The sequence below is a fragment of the Hippocampus comes genome, unplaced genomic scaffold (assembly GCF_001891065.2).
Source record: "Hippocampus comes isolate QL1 unplaced genomic scaffold, H_comes_QL1_v1.1 scaffold67, whole genome shotgun sequence".
Taxonomy (NCBI): Eukaryota; Metazoa; Chordata; class Actinopteri; order Syngnathiformes; family Syngnathidae; genus Hippocampus; species Hippocampus comes.
This window is the reverse complement of record NW_017805221.1, coordinates 1025947-1048785: the sequence shown is the minus strand read 5'-3', so window position 1 is coordinate 1048785 and position 22839 is coordinate 1025947. Positions and strand designations below refer to the sequence as shown.

The window sequence follows — 22839 nt, the reverse complement described above, 5'->3', positions numbered from 1 at the left end:
GTCTCATGACGACCGAGCGAGCGCGCCCTCGGACCACGCCTCGGACGGAGCCGACGGCGCAAAGCCCCGAGAGAAGGACGTCGTCGAGCAAGCGAGCTCGGGGGCTGCCCCGTCCTCATCGGAGCAGATGGAGAGGATGCTGCAGGCGCTCAAGGACAGGCTGGAAAACCTGCAGGTGAGACGCGGCAGAGGCACGGATGGCTGGCAAAAGTAGACAAAAGATCGACGTCGGGACAGATACTTGTGCCGGGGAAAAGCGGGAGGGGGTGGGGGGGACCCTTCAAATTCGAGCTACTCTTTGAACTCCTTGACCTAGAAGGAAAAAAGAACAGAAAAAAACCCTGAACATGGATTTTTGTGGGTTTTTTTAATGGATGGAGCTGGTGGTTTTTCGGCTGACATGAGACAAGAATCATTCGTTGAGCCCACAAAATTCGGCGATTCTCTTTCATTCGGCCATGGATTGGCAAGATGAAAAGTCGTCAAGAAAATAAGCACGTGCTCAAGTCCAGAACGCGTAGCCGCCAAAATCGACTTTAACAGAGCAAAGAATGACTCTTAGTGGGTTGCGTCCCACCACTCGCTGACCACGGGCCATCATGATGGCATCTTCCCGGGCGCTTTGCTGAATCGTGACCGCAGATCCATGTCAGGAGTGGCGTAGTGAGGAAGGGCGGGGGCAGGAGGGGGGGCGGGGTCGTGGCTCGAAGATCAGCAGCAATTAGGCTGATCTGCCTTGACTGAGGTAATTAGGCCGCGCACGTGCACAAAGACCGGATTACACCCGAGAGCACAATGGACCACACAAACGCTTCCAAACATTCTCTCGAGCGCACCAATCGCGCCGATCGCCTGTCAATCGCAGGGCTGAGCCGCACACATGCGCAGAAATTCAACCGTTCGCGATTGTCTCGCTATTCATCCCTTTTCTTGCCCTCATGAAGGTGGCAGCTGAGCCGGAGTCCGCGCCAAACTTTTCATTCGTCTGTTGGGCAGGTACGATTGAGCCCGACGAAAGCTGTCGGGCGACGAGAGCGCCGCAAATGTGACGTGACAAGAAGAAATAATCCCGTTGATTTGGGTTGCTCAGAGATCATTCAAATGCGTCATTCAATCGGTGGAGATGTTTGACAGTGAAAGACATTTTGGCGCGTGCTCGAGTTTCTGCTCTGTTCAGAGGCGTCTATTTGAAGGAGGAAGATGGAATAGTCCATTGCATGAGAAGGAAGGGGGAGTCCTTAAAAAAATCCTGACAGATGAAGCATTGTCTGTTAATTAAGACTATCATAATAATCATCATCAAAGACAATTTGATGAATCTGTTTTGATGAAATGTTTGGGCCCTGCCTCTTTCAGAGTAAATGATACATATATTTTTTTTTTGATAAAGAGACCATGCAAACTCCACCCAGAATGGCTTTGCCCGAACACCAATTCAAACCCGAGACCACCTTGCCACGTGGCAAACGGTTCTAACCACGCGCCCAACGTGTCTTGCAATTCCCCAGCAGAAGAGGAACTCGTCCCTGACCTACTCGAGCTCCCTGAGGGAGCTTCTGCAGAGGAAGATCGACACTCTGGAGGAGCAGCTGCACCCGCACGACCACCACCGCCAACACCCGAATGACCACAGCGGCGACAGCGGCAACCACACCGGATACTTTGAAGAGCACGGCGACGGAAGCCATCGCGGGGACGAGGGCCTCGACGAAAGCCATCACGGGGACGACGGCGGTCATGACCACAACGAGGCAGGCGGTCACGATGACCTCCCAGGAGGAGGACACCACGGCAACAAACTGGACAACATGCTCGACCAGCTTCACCTTGCAGGTGCGCAATGGAGACTCAAGTCCTCACACACCGTACTCGGGTTCAAATTTTCTGCCTAGAGCAGAACTACTGATTTGAAAATGACATCACAGTGATGTCCTTTTCAGGCGACAGCAAGCCCCAAAATGCCAAATACTCCCTGTTGAAAAATTGAGCAAGCAAGTCTTTGTACTTACTTGCCACCACTGCAGGTGAGCAACATTCACAAGGTGCCTTTTGCTTGACCTTCAGGTTCGGGCCGGAAGAAGGAGGCCGCCGCCTTCCAGCTGAGCTTCCCCGTGCGCACGGGCTACATGCACGCACGCATCAAGAGGACGCTGCCGCGCCAGATCTTCGCACTCACTTTGTGTCTGCGGATCAAGGCCGGCGCCGGGCCCGCCATGGGGACGCCGTTCTCCTACTCGGCACCGGGCCAGGCCAACCAAGTGGTGCTGATCGAGTGGGGGGGCAATCCCGTGGAGCTGCTGGTCGACGACCAGGTGAGGTGGGGGCCGGTGGTCCAACACTTAGATGGAGTTGATGTTTTGCTCTCATTTTAGCCTCTTTGTAACTCTTAGTATGGGTCGAGTGATGCATTGTGGTACATTTTGATAGGAATAGCCAGCTGGCCCAATACTTTTGTACTTGTATTAATTTTTTTTTTTTTTAACCGTTGTCGCAAAATGTGACTGACCTTCGTCGCAGGCCGTGTCTTTGCCCGTGATGCTGAGTGACGGCAAGTGGCACCACGTCTGCGTGACGTGGTCCACGCGAGACGGCCACTGGGAGGCCTACCAAGACGGCGACCTGCGGGGGTCCGGCGAGGGTCTGGCCCCCTGGCATCCCGTCAGAGCAGGAGGGGTCTTTGTCCTGGGACAGGAACAGGTGACAACAAATGAGAAAGACAGTTTTTGCGATGAATTCATCCAATCAACGTGTTGCCTTGGAGGTAGACGTGACAAAAATGAAGCTCCAACTCATTCCAACGTAGTTCCTTGGCACCAATATGCCACAAGATAACAGCAACGCACTACTTTTCACGAAATCAAGCTCCTCATTTCATAGTTCCCTGGCACTAGTAGTAGCGGCCTAAACCTACTTTCATACACTTGGCACCAGGATGCCAGAAGGTGGCAGCAAAGCACTACTTTTGTTGAAGTGAAGCTTCTCAACTCACTCAAACGTGGATTCTTGGCACCATGTTGCCAAAAGAAATTAAAAAATAAATAAAGCTACTCAACTCACTTTAACAGTTCCTTAGCACAAAAGTTCTACTTTTGTTCAAATGAAGTTCCCAACTCACTTCAACCTAGTTTCCCTGGCACCAAGAAGCCAGAAGATGGCGGCAAAACACTACTTCATTGTTCTTGTGTAAAAAAAAAACAAAAAAAAAACAACAAACAAACATTAAATAAATCGTGGTAAAAGTATGAGTGCTGATTCAACTCGTTAAAAAAAACAAACAAAAAATGGATATGTACTGAAGTACAAAAGTTTTTCCTGTCAGTTGGACACAACATCCATTTTGATAGCTTGGCACAACAACAAAAAAAGCTTCACTAACAATGCTAGCTAGCTTTTACACTATGAAAATGTTTTGTCTTGGGGTTTTTTGCTGTCTTTGTGGACTCCGACTCAAGTTCAGTAACTTGGTATTTGTCCTTCCCTCCACCGGTTGAAGGACACACTGGGTGGGCGTTTCGACGCCACACAGTCCTTTGTGGGGGAGCTGGCCGACGTGCAGATGTGGTCCTCGGTCCTGAGCGGGGCCGACATCCAGGGCCTGGCGTCGTGCCGCAACCACCTGGCCGGCGACGTCATCTCGTGGTCCGACGTGGACGTGGAGCTGCACGGGGGTGTCTTGAGGCGCCCCTTCCAAACCTGTCACTGAAAAAGACTCCAGCGCATCACATTTGACGGTGACAATACAAAACACTGTGATGCTCTAAAATGGGGGCCAAAAGACTTTTTTGAGTGGGGGGGGGGTCGATGCCTTGATTTGAACTTTTTGGGGGGGGGTCACTTGTACAGTCTTTGTGGCAACATAATAGAATGGCCAATGTCTGATGATTAGTTAGGTTCTCTGACATCTTGTCACGTTATTTATAATTTAGCTAATCATTTACTTTGTTGTAACAATGTGTTGACAAATTTATCTGGAAGATTTCCACACAAAATACAGCTAAATAACCAAAGAAGTGTCATCATTTTGTTAGACTTAAACATTGACGTAGATTTTACTCAAAGTCCTTTTGTGACGACGACCCTTCAAATGTATTGTTTTAAACACACTAGCGCAAGTATGGATCAGTAGAAGTGTCCTGAAAAAGTAATTGAACTGTGACTGTATATAATTTTCTTTTTTTTTTTGTCATTTTAATGGCACTTCTTCAAATAATGTAACTTCATATCATGAAGTCAATTTGTCACAATACTCAGCGAGCGTCAGCACAGGAAGGCAACAGTTAGCCACAGCAGCTGTGATGGGAGCAGGACTTATTTCTATGAGAGTGTGACCACTATCACACTAAATCTATCGGTTTGAAGTTTTATATTCTGGACTATAAAAACAATTAAATGTCATGAGGTGATAAAAATGTACGTCGCGCAAAAATGAATCCTCACTTCTGAATCCTCTCAGCTGCCTGACATCCCATCACTCAGAATGCTTCTGTGTTTCCAATTTTATGATCAGTTGGTAGCAAACAAAAGAGTAGCCCCACCCCCTATTTTTTTCCATTTTATTTTTAAAGAAGCGGATATTCCCAAATAGTTCCATAATAGCTCCTGAAGCCCAAGCTCACAGGTCTGCGCCAGGGTGCGTGGGCCCAGCTATGAGATTGTGGATACGTTGTGTCTGATCGGTTATTCGTCCTTGCACATGTTGGTTGGGGGGGAAAAAAAAAAAAAAAATTGGAATAAATTTTGTTACTTTTGTTTTTAAATCCCCCAAATCCAAATTGTTCGTCATCTGTTTTTCTTATTTTGGGGCCACTTGAATGAAGATGAATAGAAACACATATCAATCAACAGTCAATCATCACCTTTTTATTGTCACACTGTAGTTTACTGGCACCAATGTGTGTGGGTGTGTGTGTGTGCGCGGTTTGCACCATTTGCTACATTTACATCATATCTAGCTCCATCTTCACTTCGGCATAAGTAAATAAATAAATAGAAAATAAAGACATTTTCAGAAAGAGGTGGCTCAGAAACAAAAGAAATTTGCTGTGCAGTTTGTAACACTTGGATGTTTTGACTTTCTTTTTTTTGGCAACTTTGCACTTCAAGAATTTCCAGAAGGTCGAAGAAGGCCCACAGGCAAATACACAGAAGCACATACGGGACTGGCAAAAGGCCGGGCCTTTGCAAGCTTTGGGAGAGAAACGACTAACGTAAAGGCAACTCACAAAGTTTGTGTTCATCCGCTTGGCCGTCGCCGCGGCTACAAAGGTCCAAATAAGATCAGCGTCATCATTCAGCCTCATGCTACTTTTTTTTTTTAAATCAAGAACTAAAATATTTATAGAGAAAAAAAAAAAACTACAGAGCATGAAGGTCGTGAACTTCTTAAGTTGAATGCGAGCAGGTGATCGCGTTTTGTATCAACGTGCAGTGGGGAACCCGTTTTTTTGTTTTCCAACAGGGGCCATCAAAATATGATCGAAAGATTGAACCAATGTCTTTTTAGAAGACTTCCTCTGAGCTTGGCCTGCATGCGGTTCCCCAGCCCCGCTCTCACTTATTGCCGAGCTGGTTGACTGACGCGCTCGCCAGGCACAACGAACTAATAAAGTGCAGTGAAAACAAATAACGCATCTTGAGTTCAGTTACCATCTACAAAAAGCATGAACGTGTCAAATCCGGTTCATTTAAAAAAAAAAAAAAAAAAGGTCAAAGGACTCATTTGACCTGGATGGAGCGCTGGATATTTTGTGTTCCGTGGACAGCGGGAAGCCAAAGAAATGCAAGAAAACAACGTGGGATCATTTCATGGAGGCTTGTGCTTCACCGGGCAAAACGGCACATATCCTGGCGGTTCTTCTAGGCACGCTAAAGACTCGTTGGCGACTTCACGCCCGTCTACGTGTGCTCCTAACAGTAGCTCGTACAAAACAGGAACAATAAATTATATGGTCTCTCCAGGTGTGCTGTAAACAAAGATGCTAACGTCTATTTACAAGAACATAAAGAGAAAAAAAGTCGTACAATGTCATGAGCTGCCTTGGATGAGGGGGCCACTTGAGGAGGAGGTCAAAATGTCACCTCTTCATCTACTTGTCAAGAATGGAGGCTGGAGTAATGAGGACTTTTTTGTTTTTTTCAGAGGGGAGATGTAAATCCAACAATTGCTTATATTAATAAGTGTCCCCTGCCTGCCTAGTCGTGATTCTCTCGTAAATTCATGTTTTTTTTTTTTATTTTTTTTTTACTTATTCTGTTTGTTCACTTTGCTTGGTGTATTTTCTGAAATGCTATCGAATCACATCAAAGTATAAATAGAAAAGTGGTGCTTTGGCACCATTCTGGTGACAAAAGTGAGAGAAGGAGCTTGTATTCAAAGCCCTGGCTGATTTCAAAAAAGAAAAAAAAAAGTGCTTTAATCCTACGCCTGAGATGCCACAGGGTGGCACCAAAGCACACAAAAGTAGTGCTTTGGCACCATCCTCTGGCATCTTTGTGCTGAGGAGCCATGTTGAAGTGATGGGAGGAGCTTCTACTCGATATGCCATTGCCCCGCCTAATAGAAAAGCAGCATTTGGGCCTTATCTTGCAGTGAGTTGAGGAGCTTTATTGTCGCCATTTTGCGGCTTTTGGTTGTGTCGGGCTGGATGCTGAAGTGCGGGGAGGAGGAGCTTCTATTGAGGCCCTGGCCCATAGAACAGGAAAGCATTGTGACAAAGCTTTTGGGTGGGCGAGGCCAAGCTTTTGGGTGGAAGCTCCTCCACTCACTTCAACATAGTGCCTCGACACGCGATTATCACAAAATGACACCAAAGCACCACTTTTATATGAGACCGTGTTTTGTCGCAATCTTGTGGCATCCCAGAAAGACCACCAAAAGAAAAACCAAAAAATTGCACATACTTGGGGGAACACTGCATGTGATGAGCCTTTGTAGCTAGAATTTTCCGAAGAGTTCCTGTTTTGAGGACGGCACGGTCCCTCGCCCGCGTTGATGACGGCCAGTGTGTTCAACGTGGCGGCTGCAGGGACGACGAGGAGGAGTTCGGAGGGAGGAAGAGGTGGGGAAAAGGAGGCGGACGGCGCAGGTAACACTCTAGGCCTGCTCTTCTTTCTTCTTCAGCGATATACGTTTCTTCCTGGCAGCGAGCATTTCGTAGAAGGGGTCCACGCTGACCGCAGATCTGGCGTGACACGTGCACACAAACTTCAGTCAAAATGGATGCCAAAATTACATTTTTATTATATACTGTGTGTGTAATAGAGAGAGAGAGAGCATGCATGCGCTATTTTCACGATTTGCAGAAGTATATTTTCATTCGCTGGAACGATCTCGATGGCTTCGGCTTCGCATCTACTAAAATTGGAACGCTACGGTCAGCAACTTGTCAACACTGCAATGCTGAAATGTGGCGTTCAGCGTGCCCGGTGATTCCAATGCACTTTGTCAAATAAAGAAGCTTTTGCCACATCTTGTAATTTGTTGACGTACTTGATGCTGTGGATCCACTCGTCCTTCTCCTCGGGCGTGGGGGCGGAGATGCGGTACACCATGTGGTTTCCCTCCACCACGCGGCCATCCGCCTCCGTCTTGCACGCCTTGATGAGTTGACCGCGGTTGTTGGGGATGTACAACTCGAAGCAGTTCTGTTGGGATCGGATGAGAATGGCCGCGTAAAAACTCATTCGAGCCCGACTGGACACGGCAAGTGCCAGTGTCCCATTCTGATTTCACGCTTACTATTTTTTGTGTTTACATTGATACCTTCAAGCAAGGTATCAATGTAAATGGAGCATCGAAAACACATCATGTTCTTCCATATACACAACAAACTGGTGGAGTCGTTTTGAGTCAATGAAAGACAAAGTGTGATTTCACGGGTAGAGGCCAGCGGTGCATTTGTGCTGCCCCCACATTGGCCGCGACCCAAAACACAGCCACATACAGGATGGAACCGGCCTGACTCCATTTCTTCTTCTTCTTCTTTGTTTTTGTTTTTTTTCTAGTTCCACTGCTCTCCCAATTGTGCCGCTTGCCAAAAAAAAAAAAAAAAAATCTGGAGTTGTGTCAAGCATGCAGGCTAAATCTAGCCTCGCCGCCAACAAACAATGCTCAAAGCGGAATGTGATCTTACCGGTTTGCGTGGGTCCTCCACCTCACGGATGCTGAGGTTCTCCAAGGGGATGATGCCTCGAGGTTCTTTGTCCTGCGAGTGGAAAAGGCACGGCTTCAGAGCAAAGTCGGGACCGGCGGGGTGCGAAAAGGAGCCACGCGCAAGCTCACACAAGCCGTCAGAAAAGATGGAGCCCGTAGCGAGGATTGTGACGGCTTGGAGCCGCCGGGCACGAGCCGCCCAACCAGTTCGACTTCTCAAGCGTTCCAAACATTCCGATGAACAAATGAATCATTTCACGGCTCAACTTCAATCGGACCACTGCCCGCCTCCATACGGATCCTTTTCAGAAGGACAATTCCTGCCTATTTTTCTGTCTAGATTGCAAACAATGAGGATTTTGTTTTTTTAACTCTTCCCAATAGTGAGGCAAGCAGAGTGCGGTGGCAAAGAGCTTCAAGTAGTGACTTTGGGCTCGCGTGGTGAAGTTTGATGAACTCTTTTGTTTCATGAAGGTGTGTTAACAAACTCTCAATTTTAAGGGTCTAGGAAAAAAAAATTCAGTTGTTCCCTTCAAAACGTCAGCATTGTTTGGACCTAAAAATGAAATCATGAAACATTTCACTCTGTTGGTCGTAAATGTACATGCCTTGAAATTTTGGAAGTGAAGGACTTGAGCGAAAGCAATCTCAATGATTGAGACGATTGACGGGCCAAGCGGGAGGTACACCGGCGCAATCTAGCGAGATCCGACAAAGACGACCCGGCGCAAGCTACACCGTAACCACGCGTTGCGATTGACCATTTTCATTTCAACGGCTTCGCACAGTCAAGAACTTTTGAAACCCAAAATACAAAGCTCCATGAACCATTCTTAACATCAAATGCTTGCAAGCCACATGCACTTGTGGAACGCCACTGGAGAGGGCCTCAATTCAAGTGTGAACTACATTTTTTTTTTTTTTTTGTAAAACGCGCGAGGCTCCATGAGGAAAGTGTGCCGACTTACCGTTGTGTATTCAAAGTAGTAGAGGCAGTTGTCTGTGAGGATGAACCATCGACGTTTCCAGGTTTTCACCCGCCCCCCTGCAAACAAGGGACGGCAGTCAGAAGGAGTCACCTGCGCAAGTGTTCTTTCCCCTTCCCGCCGCGAGCTACCTTCCTACGCCCGCGAACGCAACGGTAAGTTGGTCAGTACATACCTCCTGAGAAAACAAGCGGCGGCAGCGGAAGCCGCGGGAGAAGAAGCGGAAGATGAAAAGGGGGCCGGCGGATTTATTGAGAGGCACACGAGAGAGGAAGAAAAGAGAGAGAGAGAGAGAAGGACATGATACATTAGTGACACACCCGACAAGCCCCGCCAATGCCATGCAACAACAGTGAGCCCTTTGGGCGCCATTTTATTGCCAGGTAGACAGACAGAGATGTGCGGGGACCCGCCCCCCCAAAAACAAGCCTCGGAAGAGAAAACAGCAAACGTGCCAACGCCCGAGAGCCGCGTTTGCTCTCTCACCGAGCTTGAGCAGCCAGCCTTCTCTGTCGGGGTTGAAGAAGGTGTGCGTGAGGTCGTTGCCGTCGTCCTCGGGGATCTTGAAGGGCTCGTTTTTGATACTTTCGTAGAGGTTCTGGAGCGAGAAGATAAGAAATCAGCGCGAGCGCCGCGGTGCGGCGGACGGGGCGGAAGCTTCGCCTTACGCGCAGGAGGTCCTCGGGCAGGTCGCCTCCGTCGTTGATGCCTCGGTTCATGGAGATGAAGCGGTCCACGCCCGGCTTGTCCCTCACGTTGGGGTTATGGAGGCTGGTGTTGAGCATGATGATGGCGAAGGACAGCACGTAACACGTGTCTGCGAACGAGCGGCAGGTTCAGAGGAAGGCGGAGGAACTAAAGCACCTCCAGTGGCCGCGATAAGTCACGCGTGTTGGACAAAAATGCATTCAAACGTAAGAAAAGAGAATGTCAAGAAAGAAGCCGCTCTGGCAAAGTGTGAAAATGAAAGTAACACAAAGTCGGGGGTGTTTTGGCATCTCCTTTTACGGTTGGCCATGTGACTGACTTTCGGTGTGCTACGTGCGGGGAAGCATTTGACCAAACATGAGAGCGGCCGCACGGTCGCTGACAAAATGCAAACATCTCCCCTCACATGCAGTCGAAACTGAGAAATGCTCCTCAAGCCCCCCTTTGCGACCACGTCCCACCTTCCATCAAGCGATGTCGCGGCGCCTTAAATGAGAGCGGCGGGCTCAAGAGAAAAACGAGCTCCCGCTCATTGCCGCAATGACACTTTGGATTTTGAATCGCTACTTTTAGTTTGTTTCCAAGGCCATCCGTCATAATCGGCCCTTACATGAAACTGCTCCTTTCCTTCTGAAAAATATCAACGCCGCGAACCGACTCGGACTCAACTTTCATCCCATTACGGCCGACCGCAAAACAACGTTGAGTGGCTCGACCCACAACACGCACACAAGTGCATCTGCGGGTTGGATATCTTTCTAAAACTCAGCCAACGATGTCAGGAGCTGCGATGACGTTTAAGAACGTGGACGGACGTTCGATCCCCGCTGTGAAATGTTTGGTGCGTTCGCACCATAGAGGAGGATCGAAACAAATGGCGGGCAATGATACGGCTGAAAGTGGGCCGGTGACTTTTTCGTTTTGTCACTGTCACAAAACATGTTCAACGGGGCATTTCTGAGTCCAAATGCACCGCTGCACTTTCGCTTTCAGTCGGCAGGAGCAGAAATAGGGGGGAAGAAAAAAAAAACCCTGATGAAATGTGCGTGCATGCGAGCGTGTACCAGTGCTCTGGAAGACGCCGGGGTTACAGTGACAGTATCTCTGGGCAAATGCCTCCATCATCCTATCAATCTTCTGGGCTTCACCGGGCAGACGGAAACTCCACAAAAACTGCCTGCGAGCAAGACACATCAGTCTTTGAATCAGCTTTGGGTGCACGCTGGACCAAATGATCAATGGAGCACGCGGAGATCATGAGGGTTGCTCCCAAGTTCAGCATGAACCGCTGTCGGTTTGCAAAATGGAGTCTCTGCGCTTGAGCCGTACGTGCCGTGCGAGGGTTTGGCACTTTCCCCGAAGCCGTACGTTTGTCTCGCAGAGTGTGCCAGGATTCCAAAGGAGACACGTGACGAGTTTCCTTTTCAGAGTTGACGCTTACCTGAGGGCCTGGACGAGGTTGAGATCGGTGAACTCGTGCAGGTCAACGAAGGCCTGGAGGACTTTGATGTTGAAGTCGTCCCTGCAGCGGCGCGGAGACGGAGCCGTAAATGAGGGGCAGGAGGCGATTAAGAGCGACGGTAGATTCCAATTCACCACCTTTCTCCGAGGTAATCGCCGATGGCCGTCTTGTTGAGGCCTTCGCCTTTGTAGAGGAACTGAGCGATGTCCTCCGGAGTGTGTCTGAGCAGCTCGTTCTCCACGAGAAACACGATGCCCTGCCAAGACAAGCACACGCCACGTCACCTCCGATGCTCCCTCCTCACACTCTGTCCGAGCGACATTTGGACAATCCTACCTTTTTAGGGTCCATGTTGAACTTCTTCCTTCCCATCGCCACATGCCGATTTTTCTGAAGGGTTTTACTGCACGGCAAAGAGCAGACGAGGCCCGATTACGACTCGAGAAAGACTGTTGCTTGCAGAGGAATTCAAGTGGACAATGGAAGACGCGACGTCAAGGGCCCAACAATTCAGACTCGTCTCGGTCATATTGTGAAAATATAAACAAACTGTAAATGAGCCAGCGTCCTAACATGGATTCTGTACAACGGTGGCTGTGGCCTTCGACTAGGAACCCTGAGGACAATAGGCTGCGCCGTTTAAAGCATGAGTCAAGTGTGAGCAGGTGACGTTGAGACTAAAATTGCCCAAGCCATTGTTTGATCACGCATGACCGTAATTGGGCCTCGCGTGGCCACTCCTCACCTGCCCTCTGTGCTGGCCTCCAGCCCCTCCACCTCCAAAATGGCCTCCCTGAGCTCCTCGCGGAGCCTCTGGATCTCCTGCAACAGGACCCCCTTCCTCCTGCGGATGTCCTCCAGCTCTGAGCGCTCCTCTGGGCTCAGGTCTACTGGGACTGCGGGCAAGAAGAAGGAGTCTGTTAACGCTGCCGTTGCAGGAACGACAAACACTGACTGCACTCTGACAAAAAAACAAAACAATAACAAAAACAGGAGTTCCTCTTTTTTAAGCTTAAAATAAATCATAAACAGCAGTGTTACTGAAGTTGGGAAGAATGGCCGGAACCTGCCATTGTTATCAGGAAGTTAAAAAGTGAGGTGAAAGCGCATGTGCTGTGGGGGGGGGGGGCAGAATTAAGTTAAACAAACAATGGTGAGGACAGGGCATCCATCCATCCTTTTTGTCTACTCCGCGTCCTGCTCAGGATCATTTGGGCTTTAAGTAAGGCGGCACAATGACCGAGTGGCGGTTTTATTGGCCTCATAGTAGCAGTATGGGGTTCAATTCCAGGCACGCCATGCTTTTGTGCGCTTTTGCGAGCGACTGCAACTTCCAGTTACATCAAAGAAAACATTGTCTTGAAGACCTTAAACTGGTGGGGGCGGCCGCCGGTCCTAGAGGGTGGCTTTCCTGCAAATTTTAGATGTCTCGCTCCTCCAACACACCTGATTTAAATGATCATCTCATCAGCAAGCTCTTCAGAAGTCTCATAACGAGCCTGAGCTTTTAAATCTGGCGTGTTGGAGGAGGGCGTCATCTAAAACATGCAGGAAGGCGCCCATCGAGGACCGGAGTTGGCCACCGCTACCTTAATTGACTCGTGAGTGACCGGGCTTTAACTCGACAGCCCATTTGTGAACCCCCGGACCAATAGTTCACCATACTGCAAGGAACGCCAAGATGAATCCAAAACGAAAATGATGCCTTCACCCCACCTCGTCCCAACAACCACGCCCACAGCCCGGATCCAACACAACAATAACAAACGGCTTGTTCCGAGCCCGGATTAAGAAGCATTTTAAAGAATAAGACGCCGCGTAACGCGAAGCCCAGCGGCGCTGTTAAAAGTCCACCGGGCGGCCTGACCTGAAACACTGGCCGATATTAAAATCGATCGATATGAAGCCGACATCTGCGTCAGTCGAACTGAGCCACGGCGAGACTGTGCTATACGATTTTAAAAGTCATTTAAGAACTCGTTCTGCTCGTCTGCGTCTGACTGTGCACTGAACCCCCTCTTTTGTCAGCCCCTAATCAAACAGACACGAGCTAAAAGCGACTCGGGCTAGCCGCCGCTAGCTTGCCGATAACGTCTCCATAAAACCAGCTCCTCGTTCAGCCACTTACTGTAGTCCAAGTCATCCATTTTCGGCGCTTTACTTTTAGGCATAAATATTTCCGAGTCGACTGTCATTCAATAGTAGAAAATGTGGATATATATGCAAATATATCCTCGAAAGTAAAAGGAAGGAGGAAAAAACCACGACCACTAGTGGTTTCGATACGTCGGGCCGGAGACAAAGAAGGTGCCCACACCGGAAGCGATGTCTGTTGATCGAGCATAGCGTTTCCGGTCCGTGCGTCATCTTTCAAAATCGATGTTTTATTTCGATAAAGTGTTTCCGCTCCGCAGTTTTATTTTCCCAAACTTAACGTTGGGCCACATTTTTATCTAAAATCTAAACGTTTCAACGTCAGTGCTAAACTTGTTCCAACCTACAGTACTTACACTAGTTATACAGTGATCACTCGCTATAACACGGTTCATCTTGCACGGCTTCATGTTTTCACGGATTTTTTCATGCAATTTTTTTTTTACAGTGCATTATGTTCTGCATCCTGATTGACTCAGCGACTGTTGACTAATGTTAAGTCTCCGCGCCTCATCGCTGTCCAACCTGCAAAATTTTATATATATATATATATATATATATATATATATATATATATATATATAATATCGAGGTTTAATATTTGGTTTCATTCAATACCGTATTGTATTTGTGATAATTGTGAAAAATAAAGACTACTTTGCAGATTTCACTTATCACGGGTTCTTGTTGGAACACAACTCTCGCGATAAACGAGGGATTAGTGGACACGCCCATAGAGATCAGCACACATTTACTCATCAGGAATAGCATCTCAAGCTATTTCATGTAGATGTACTACTTTCACACAATTCAACATCAACTGTATAATTGCAGTGCTATATTCTTCGTTGTTTGTGTGGTGTCGTTGCAGTCGTGAAGCAGCTGCATTCTCGATCACCGGAGAAAAACCAACACAATGTAGTCATAGCAGTTTTTCAGTTGCATTTATTGAAAACATACACAACTATGAACTGTACAGTGTAAGCGTATATGCTGTTCTTCATTTTAGTAATAAATGCAAATTTCTTACAAGCAGAGTCACTGTATATGAGTGCATGGCATTAACAAGAGGCCTGGACATTGAAAGTCCAATACATTTGTTCCATTCCAACATCCAAAGATGGTCAATCTTAAAAAAGTCTCTTGATATGGTTCATACGGGCCAAAAGTGTAAATTGTGATATTCTTATATGTGGTGTTGTTACAACCCTACTTCATTGTGGTAGACTCTAGCTGTACTGTGCACAAATTAAAAAAAAACAAAACAGAATCCAACAAGCAAAATAGCAGCCTGGTGAGCAGTGAAAAGGTGTCGTCCACTTTTTGCCCGTCAAAGATTTTCAACTGGATTATAAAACAAAAGGCATTGATATCTCCAGGCATGACCAGGACATGCGCTGTGCTGACAGGGACCCAAACAGTTCACACACTATCTTGACTGTTTGATCCAGTGCACGCGTTATTAGTTTGACCAGTTCATCAGCAGGTCTCATAATTCCATCGACACCAAGCAGGTCATCAATTGTCACTCCCTGTTGTTTGATTTCATCTGAAAATATCTGTGAGGTCATTTAAGGCAAAGCTTGACACATGAACTGGATTTCAGTTGTCAATGCTCAGTCAAATTCACTTCCCGTCATGGTGACCCCAACCCCACCCCACACGCAAAAGTGTTGCTTTTGTTTTTAGTATGTTTGTACATTCAACTTTCCCAGCTAAAAATGATAATTCAAAACGAATTGACAAAAGATTTTTTTTTGTAGCATCTGTTCTTAAGGTACTTGTTCTAGTGCTTTCTTTCTTGCAAAGTACGCCGCACCTTTAAAATGTCAAGTGTGCATTCTAGTGTTGTGATTTTAGCCCCTTTCACACGGCCTCTAAAATGCACCATCACCCGACCTTCCCTTTTAATGTTGCGCTTCTGTATAATAAACAATACGGGAAGGAGGGGTCCAGTTTCCTCCTTACGAGGAACACAAGTGATGAGTTTTTAGAGATTGGAGCTGTCGCATGGCACATTTTTTGTGTTTCACTCGTGAGCGAAAATTCGAGAAACTGAAGCAGCAAACTCAATTGACTTCACCACCAGCGTCAATTTGACAGATGGGGAACGATTCTATGAAAAAGAGGCTTTTGATCCGTTGACTGCCAAAGGGGATTCGTTAGATGCGCATTTTGAAGAAACATCACTTTGAACGTCTGCTAGCACACAATACTAAACCAAGCAGAGAGGCTAACAAATGACATCGATCGTCAAGGGGTCATAAACCTCCGGTCATTTTCAAACACAAAACTGTTGGTTCGGTGTCTGTCAATGTGTGATTTTGACAAGTCAAGGCCTGACCCATTGAGGGACAATGGAATTCACGAATGAGAGTTTGGCTGGCTGTTTGTTGGCTAAACTGTTAGCCACTCCGTGTTGAGTGGCTTGACGGCGGTTTGTGACGAGTGGCAGGCCAGGTGCGATGACGCCCCCGTGTTGATTCTTTTACCCTTGTTCAATAAAGCCATTCAAAGTGCACGGGCAGCTGTGTCCATCCTTCAACACGGTGGGAGGGTTACAATTTGTTCTCACCGGCGGCGGGAGGCTATGTGAAATTAGCGAACGATGTTTCTTTGACCGCAGACAGGCGGTTGTGTCACTTTAGTCGCACTTCGTCTTTTGTCCAAGTGTGAAATTGATCCGAGACTTTGGACATGACGTCTTTTACAACTCTTTCCTTCTGGCTAGCGCGTATTGCTCTGCAGAAACAGTCAGTGTAGAAAAATAGTCACGGCAAAATCCTGCAATCCCCAAAACGCGGCAACTTGCGCGACTGTTTTTCTTTATTTCCTACAGTAAGACTCAGTTTATCTAATGGGAATTTACATATATTTTTTTTAAAGGTAATGCTAATGCGTTGATTCACGTCCAGTCAATGTTGACTAGTGGCTGATGACATCAAGGGTATTTTTTCAGTACAGTACTGTAATTAAAAAAAAAAAAAGTGACGACTAGTACTCCGCTTATATTCACACTTACAATTTTGGACATAAAAGAGTATGAACGTTAGCGCCAGCGTCCCCTCATTCGGTGCGCTCGCTGCCGGGACAGCCAGGCAACGATGGCACAACTTCCTCGTTCCAGGCCAACAGTGGGGTCTCCATGAATTGGCGCTGTTGGCAAATAATGGCGGACCGCTTTGCATGCGGCAGAGTAATTGCCTGCTTTCCTTACACTTGGATCACGTGGCTTGACTGTTAGGAGCAGTGGTCGACTAGTCGGTACAGCCCCAAGTATCTTTAATGGACGCACTCGTAGCATTGCCGAGTTCTGTCTAAGAGGTGGATAAATTGCCTTCCGTTACGGCTCCGTGTGAAAGAGGCTTTCATGTGCTGCACGAAAAGAACGTTCATTGCACTCCAGAGGATTATTGAGTGCAACCTAATGTCGACATCAAATACTGTTGAAGGTAAAGTAAGTGAAATGAACTTTGTTAACCACCGAAGCTCCGACATGGTGCTGCTGTCGAGCCTCGTCGGCAAAGTCAATTGAATGTTGTTCCCCCCTGTAAGGCAAAAATATCGGTAGTGCTTTTGAGCATGCATACCATCACGTACACATCGCCCCAAATCATGCACTGTCTGTGGGGGAAAAAAAAATTAACGCAAACAAAAATCAGCTAACATTCGATTGTTCTTCCCTCGTTATTCCAGGCTGTGCAGTTTTCATGCGTCCGCGGGCTCGCTTGGCGTAACCCCGCAGCTGTGCAATGCGGTGCAGTTTGCATTTCTCCATAAAAAAAAAAAAAAAAAAAAAAAAAACTTGTCACAATTAATCCCTGCATTCCTGCTCTATCGATGGATGGCTCGGCAAAGTTATCCCTTTTTTTCGTCAACCTGTTTGTGCAACCTAGGTTATTTCAGTCTCTCGGAGCATGCGCAGCAACAGAAGGGACATCATTCAGAAGTGAGTGTTTCAAACAATTCCTGATTTAGAACCTGGTGACCTGCACTCCCGAGTCACCAACAATGAGGCGCGCCATGGAGGGATGAACCTGCAACGCAAGGATAAGGTGTCAAAAACATGCAAGCACTAACTTGATTCCCAAAGAAAATGGCGGACCACTGGAAAGGGAATTTGTGGGACCATTTTAACTGATACAAATCCCAATCTCATCCGAGCATGCGTTAACAGGGTCTCTGTGGTTCATCACCGATAACGGTCATGGCCACATGTGGTGAATAATACTTTCTCTTGGCTGAGATTTGGGCCTTTTCAGGAGATGACTAATATCTCAGGAACGAGTTATCTAGCTCGTTCCTGAAATAATAACCAACTAGTCGCTACAAGACACGCATGGCTGATCGAACAGTATTCTCCAAAAAAAAAAAAAAAAAAAAAAAAAAAAACTTGTCACAATTAATCCCTGCATTCCTGCTCTATCGATGGATGGCTCGGCAAAGTTATCCCTTTTTTTCGTCAACCTGTTTGTGCAACCTAGGTTATTTCAGTCTCTCGGAGCATGCGCAGCAACAGAAGGGACATCATTCAGAAGTGAGTGTTTCAAACAATTCCTGATTTAGAACCTGGTGACCTGCACTCCCGAGTCACCAACAATGAGGCGCGCCATGGAGGGATGAACCTGCAACGCAAGGATAAGGTGTCAAAAACATGCAAGCACTAACTTGATTCCCAAAGAAAATGGCGGACCACTGGAAAGGGAATTTGTGGGACCATTTTAACTGATACAAATCCCAATCTCATCCGAGCATGCGTTAACAGGGTCTCTGTGGTTCATCACCGATAACGGTCATGGCCACATGTGGTGAATAATACTTTCTCTTGGCTGAGATTTGGGCCTTTTCAGGAGATGACTAATATCTCAGGAACGAGTTATCTAGCTCGTTCCTGAAATAATAACCAACTAGTCGCTACAAGACACGCATGGCTGATCGAACAGTATTTGGTGTGACTCGCATCCTTCTACATCCTCTCATTTGCCCATTAAGGCACATCATCTGTCATTATATTGTTGAGAAATTTTAAGATTCATACTCGGGACTGTATTCAAAATGAAGATTTGGATTCTGTCGATTATTTGCTCACTCATTTTGGGCGTCACAGTATGCCGGCGGCCTGCATGGTGAGATGTCTGCAATGTCTGGAAGTCTGTGCACGTCGACGCGGTTTATTCGTGCATATTATTGGTGTTAAAATAGGCTCGCGTTTCTGTTGGAAGTCTTCGCAAATCGTGGAGTCGAAATGTAACGCTGTCAAAGTTGACATGTTTTGCCATGTGGTAAAGGTGCATCTGGCTTTTATGTTGTCATCAGAGTTGGCTTCAAAAACAGATTTTTGACGCTGATTTAAGAAACGTCTTTCCTTTTTTTTGCCTAGCAAATCAGGTTTTTGAGATGGGCTTTTTTTGGTTTATTTTTAAGTTTGACCAACGACAGCTGGCCCAATAGATTTTGCCATGCTTTGTGATTCATGACATTTCAGAAAAGAAATTCCACCTCATGTGCAAGAGAAAAAAAAAATGAAGGCAGAAATTTGCAACAGTTTGCTGAGATTCGCTGCGATCCAACTGACCTGCGCTTGCAGGGGCCCGTACGGCACGAGCTCTCCATCCACGGTGAGGGTCCCGCGCGCAGACAGAGGCTGCAGCCGGAAGGCGCGGCAGGAAATGTGGCTGACGTAGGGCGAGCTGACAGAGTGGTGCGTTCCTCTCTCCATGGCAAAGAACAGTCGGAGTAACGTGGCTCTGGATATGCCCGCCCGCACAAAGGTCAGGTGGATGAGTCCGTCGTCGAACTTGGCCTGCGGCGCGGCGTGCAGGTCGGCTCCCAGGTGGCTCTGGTAAAGGGCCAAAACCAGGACAAAGTCCCCCTCGATGGTGACCCAGTCTCGCGTGGGAAGCGGTTGGTCCAGCGGGGGCAACAAGTCATCTCTGGGGACATTTAAAGGCAGCGTGACGTAAGGACGGTTCTTCAGGGCTCCCGCTGGCTCGACGATGTCAAAGCTGAACGAGGAGGAGGAGGAGGACGTGCGTATGGAGGGCGAGGGCGAGGCGGAACCGGGCGTGTTGGGGCGCGGGGCCAGGTAGGACGAGGAGTGCGGGGAGGCGCACGAAGGCGAGGACGGAGGCGTGGGGGACAGAGAGAGGGACAGGGAGGGAAGTTTCGGAGGCAGCGAGTTGGAGTGCGAGTGCTGCAGGAGAGAGAGGGGCCTCGGCCGCGAGGAGTTCTGGTTCTGGTCCGCGGCTCTGGCTTTGTAGGCGAACGGGGGGCGCCGAAAGGGGGAGGAGATGGTGAGGGCTCGTTCGCGGGTGACATCCAGAGGGTACACCTCTCTCTGGTAGTAGCTTCCATCCAGGTCCACGTCCTCCACGCCATAGGAGGGGCTGCAATTGCAGTCGGCTTGAGCGAACAGAGCGTTGGCAATCTGGCTGGAAGGAGCGGAGTTCTTCCTGACGGCCTGTCTGACTTCCCGGAGTCCATCTTGATAGGCCAAACAGCCTCCATCCGCCTCCAAGCCCTCATCAAGCTCTTGGCCGCGCACCACCCCCTCGCCCTTTCCGCCGTCCGGCCCGTCGCCGACCTGATGCCGCTCCTCTTCCGTCTCACTTGAGTCCTCCTCGGTTCGTCCCTCGTCGTGGCATTCATCTTGAATCTGTCCCAGTCCGCCGTCCCCTCCCACGGCGCAGTCACCCCGTTCGCCCTTCAGCCTGGCCTCCTCCATCTCAACCTCCCCCTCATTCTCCTTCTCCCTGTCCTCCATCAGGCTGCTGGCCCTCACCACGCCGGTCCCGCCGCCCCGGGCTCGCAGTCGTCTCCTTTCTCTTTCCCGCTGCCGCTCCTCCTTCTCCCGCTCGCCCTCGCCGCGCCGCAGGCTCCGCTGTTCGCTGATGCCCATGTCGGAGGAGGTGCGATGGATGGGGGGTTTGCAGAAGCCCTCCAGGCCCTCGGTGATGCTTCGGGAGAGGGGCCTCCTCGGCGGCGGAGGCGTGGCGTCGGGTGACGAGGCCACGGCGGAGGGCGGGAGGTAGGACAGACGACCTTTGTAGGAGCGGAGGGAAGCGATGCGCACCAGCGTGCCCAGGGTGAAACGTGCCGAGCCCAGGCCCCGATACCTGCCGTCACATGACAAGGACTTGAAATGACACGCTGTCATTTTTTTCCTCCCAAACACAAAGGCTCCCTTGCATAAAAATGACCATTCAAGAATGGCGCAAAACCGATTGTTTGGTCCCCCCCCCCACAAAAATCAACTCACTCAGCGTTTAAAATGAATGAGGTATTATGTTTGCCCTGCATATCATTCGAAATCTGGACAAAAAAGATTAGGCCTACTCACGCTGTAGTGTGGGCAGTGGAAGGGCCAAATGCACGTGTACCATCTAGTGGCGAACTGTGATATTACAGTGTAAAACTACAGTCAACTCCTGCATATTTGCAGTTCGGCACCAGTGGGTTGGCATATTCTCAATTTTTTTCCCCCCCATTATTTTTTATGTCTTGGATTTTTTTCCCAGTTTGCTCTGGGATTTTCTTCACCCATTTGTTGAAAGTTTCTGTTGCTCACCTCTCACTTTCGATATCCACATCGGACACAAATCCCCAGGCGACGGACAGGAACGAAAAGAGCCTCCTGGGCACGGCAGGAGCAGCCCGACTGTTGTTGGAGATGGGCGGGCTGGTCGTCACGGAGACCAGGTCCATGGGCCGCACGCCGCCACGACAAAGCAGGAAGCAGCAGTTCAAAAGCAGAGGCTCCCGAAGGCACATGTCAAACCTACACGAATATGATAAAACGTGACTTGCAACGCAGATGTCGGCAAAGGGCTTCAATGTTGCACCGCCGCGCCGCCGTATTTTGACGCAACCTTTGACAACGCTGCAATGTTTCCTACCCTGCATGGTGGTTGATGGACCCAGCCAGCGCGTTGCCAGAGCCGCAAGGCAGAATGCCAACAGGCGTTTTGATCGCTTGCTCCCAATCTGGACGCTCCATGAGGCCATTTATAACCTGCCGGATCAGAGCGCATCATATCAGCATCGACGTGCCTCCCGTGATGCGTCCCGTTCCCCTTTTCCATTCTCGCCTCGTGCAGGAGGCCATCTCCGGAAATGATGACGACGCCGTCCCAGTCCGGGAGCGAGATGTCCCTGATCAGCTCTCTGGCGTGGTTCTGCCGCTCTGAGGCAAATTGGGACGCAGTTGTTCAACATCGGCAAAGTCTCATGAGGGTCCATTTGCCGTGGTGGCGCTACCTGTCTGGATCAGGTTGTAGCTGATGTTGGCCTCTCTGATCATCGGCAGGATGTGCGTCTGACACCACTGCATGGCCTGTCCTCGCCCGCTGAAGGGATTGACCAGCAGCAGTAGTCGCCTGGGACGAGGTAGCAAGCTTCTGGAAAATTCTTCAAACAGGAGGGGGGGGGGGGGATAAATTAGTGGGCTAGAATGAGGCGACTTAAAATCAGGCCAAGTGGGATGTGAGGTAAACCGTCACCGCGTTGTTGCACAATGGTGGACCTTGGGTGCAGGATTTACAGTTTTTCACACTGTGCGGGAAGAATGCTCATAAATTGGCAGAAGCATCAAATGCTCAATGCAACGTTTCAACACTTTGCTACTTCCAAACAGAGACCATTTTTTTTACATGTAGCCTCATCTTTCACACAGAGTTAAAATACGTCCTCACAAGTCTACCGCGGTGTGTGTGGACTTTCAATGTTCTCACCGTGCTCGTGTGGACTGTCTCAGGTGAGCTCACACATCACTAAAATAAGGATTTCATGTTCATTAAAGACTCTTTAGCGCATCAGGCTGCGTAAAAGCGGTCGCGGTTGCTCGGCGAGGCGAATCAAGGACGTGCCGATTGGGCCAAAGGAATCAACTCAGTAGGAGTACGATTCGATTCCACATGGTCTGGCTCAGTTCGAGAGGGTCATGACTTTTTGGTGGTCATTTCACATCCATTTGAACAAACTTGTCAGCAACATAAATGCGCCATTTCAGAATCAGAATCAGAATCGCCTTTATTGTCATTGTATAGCTTACAATGAAATTTGGGTGCCATTTTCTTTCCAAGATGTATCTCTCCGATAAAAGCCGATTGGATACGTGCTGTATATCAACGTGACTCGCCTCGATTCGCCATTTGATTGAGTGCTCAGGGAGATGATGCGACCACACACTTAATCTTGGATTACGTAACAACAATCCGCGAGCACTCCAGCACAAATCAACAGAAAAGCAATCTAGCTCCCGCGCTGGCCACTGTGAAAACCGGTCACGAGCGCTCCGCCAAACAAAAAGCGGCGCAAACAAAGGAGCAGAGATGATGGATGAACTTCGGCGGCTGGGTTGAAGCGAGGGCGGCCGCGTT

The 22839-nt window shown here is 48.6% G+C and overlaps 3 protein-coding genes across 6 annotated transcripts in view; 1 reads left to right on the top strand and 2 right to left on the bottom strand.

The window, feature by feature from the left end:
- Positions 1 to 4549, top strand: part of LOC109515293 (neuronal pentraxin-2-like) — an 8284-nt gene extending 3735 nt beyond the window's left edge. The window contains exons 3-7 of one of the 2 annotated variants that reach the window (XM_019868968.1): positions 77 to 175; positions 1512 to 1833; positions 2065 to 2312; positions 2518 to 2697; positions 3494 to 4549. In XM_019868968.1, coding sequence (XP_019724527.1) covers positions 77 to 175; positions 1512 to 1833; positions 2065 to 2312; positions 2518 to 2697; positions 3494 to 3703 — 1059 coding nt within the window. In that variant the 3' untranslated portion in view covers positions 3704 to 4549. Of the gene's footprint in view, positions 1 to 76; positions 176 to 1508; positions 1834 to 2064; positions 2313 to 2517; positions 2698 to 3493 lie in introns of both variants that reach the window. The other variant, XM_019868967.1, reaches the window with a different exon arrangement.
- A 291-nt stretch (positions 4550 to 4840) lies between these two features.
- Positions 4841 to 13503, bottom strand: cyth2 (cytohesin 2). Of its 2 annotated transcripts, none has more exons than XM_019868970.1 (12): positions 13437 to 13503; positions 12054 to 12204; positions 11645 to 11711; positions 11446 to 11564; positions 11288 to 11368; positions 10911 to 11023; positions 9807 to 9955; positions 9625 to 9736; positions 9121 to 9197; positions 8133 to 8204; positions 7490 to 7644; positions 4841 to 7181 (listed from the first exon to the last, which is right to left on the bottom strand). In XM_019868970.1, the coding sequence occupies exons 1-12, from the start codon at positions 13501 to 13503 to the stop codon at positions 7094 to 7096; spliced, it is 1251 nt and encodes a 416-aa protein (XP_019724529.1). In that variant the 3' UTR covers positions 4841 to 7093. The 2 variants fall into 2 exon arrangements, with proteins under 2 accessions (XP_019724529.1, XP_019724528.1); XM_019868969.1 differs by having other exon boundaries at positions 9121 to 9203; positions 9628 to 9736.
- An 887-nt stretch (positions 13504 to 14390) lies between these two features.
- sphk2 (sphingosine kinase 2) overlaps positions 14391 to 22839 on the bottom strand; it is a 22092-nt gene continuing 13643 nt past the window's right edge. For both annotated transcript variants that reach the window (XM_019868956.1, XM_019868957.1), the window contains exons 3-9: positions 21719 to 21868; positions 21550 to 21644; positions 21358 to 21473; positions 21030 to 21239; positions 19038 to 20577; positions 17856 to 18087; positions 14391 to 17266 (exon numbers count right to left, since the gene is read on the bottom strand). In XM_019868956.1, coding sequence (XP_019724515.1) covers positions 18025 to 18087; positions 19038 to 20577; positions 21030 to 21239; positions 21358 to 21473; positions 21550 to 21644; positions 21719 to 21868 — 2174 coding nt within the window. In that variant the 3' untranslated portion in view covers positions 14391 to 17266; positions 17856 to 18024. The remainder of the gene's footprint in view (positions 17267 to 17855; positions 18088 to 19037; positions 20578 to 21029; positions 21240 to 21357; positions 21474 to 21549; positions 21645 to 21718; positions 21869 to 22839) is intronic.

What these genes read in the sequence shown, in the direction of transcription:
- cyth2 (XM_019868969.1), bottom strand. Translation starts at nt 13,503, where the DNA reads ATGACAGTCGACTCGGAAATATTTATGCCTAAAAGTAAAGCGCCGAAA. An exon ending in TCAACATGGACCCTAAAAAG is followed by an intron (nt 11,565 to 11,644) that starts GTAGGATTGTCC and finishes TTGTCTTGGCAG; the next exon opens with GGCATCGTGTTTCTCGTGGA. An exon ending in GAGTGGATCCACAGCATCAA is followed by an intron (nt 7,182 to 7,489) that starts GTACGTCAACAA and finishes GTGTCACGCCAG; the next exon opens with ATCTGCGGTCAGCGTGGACC.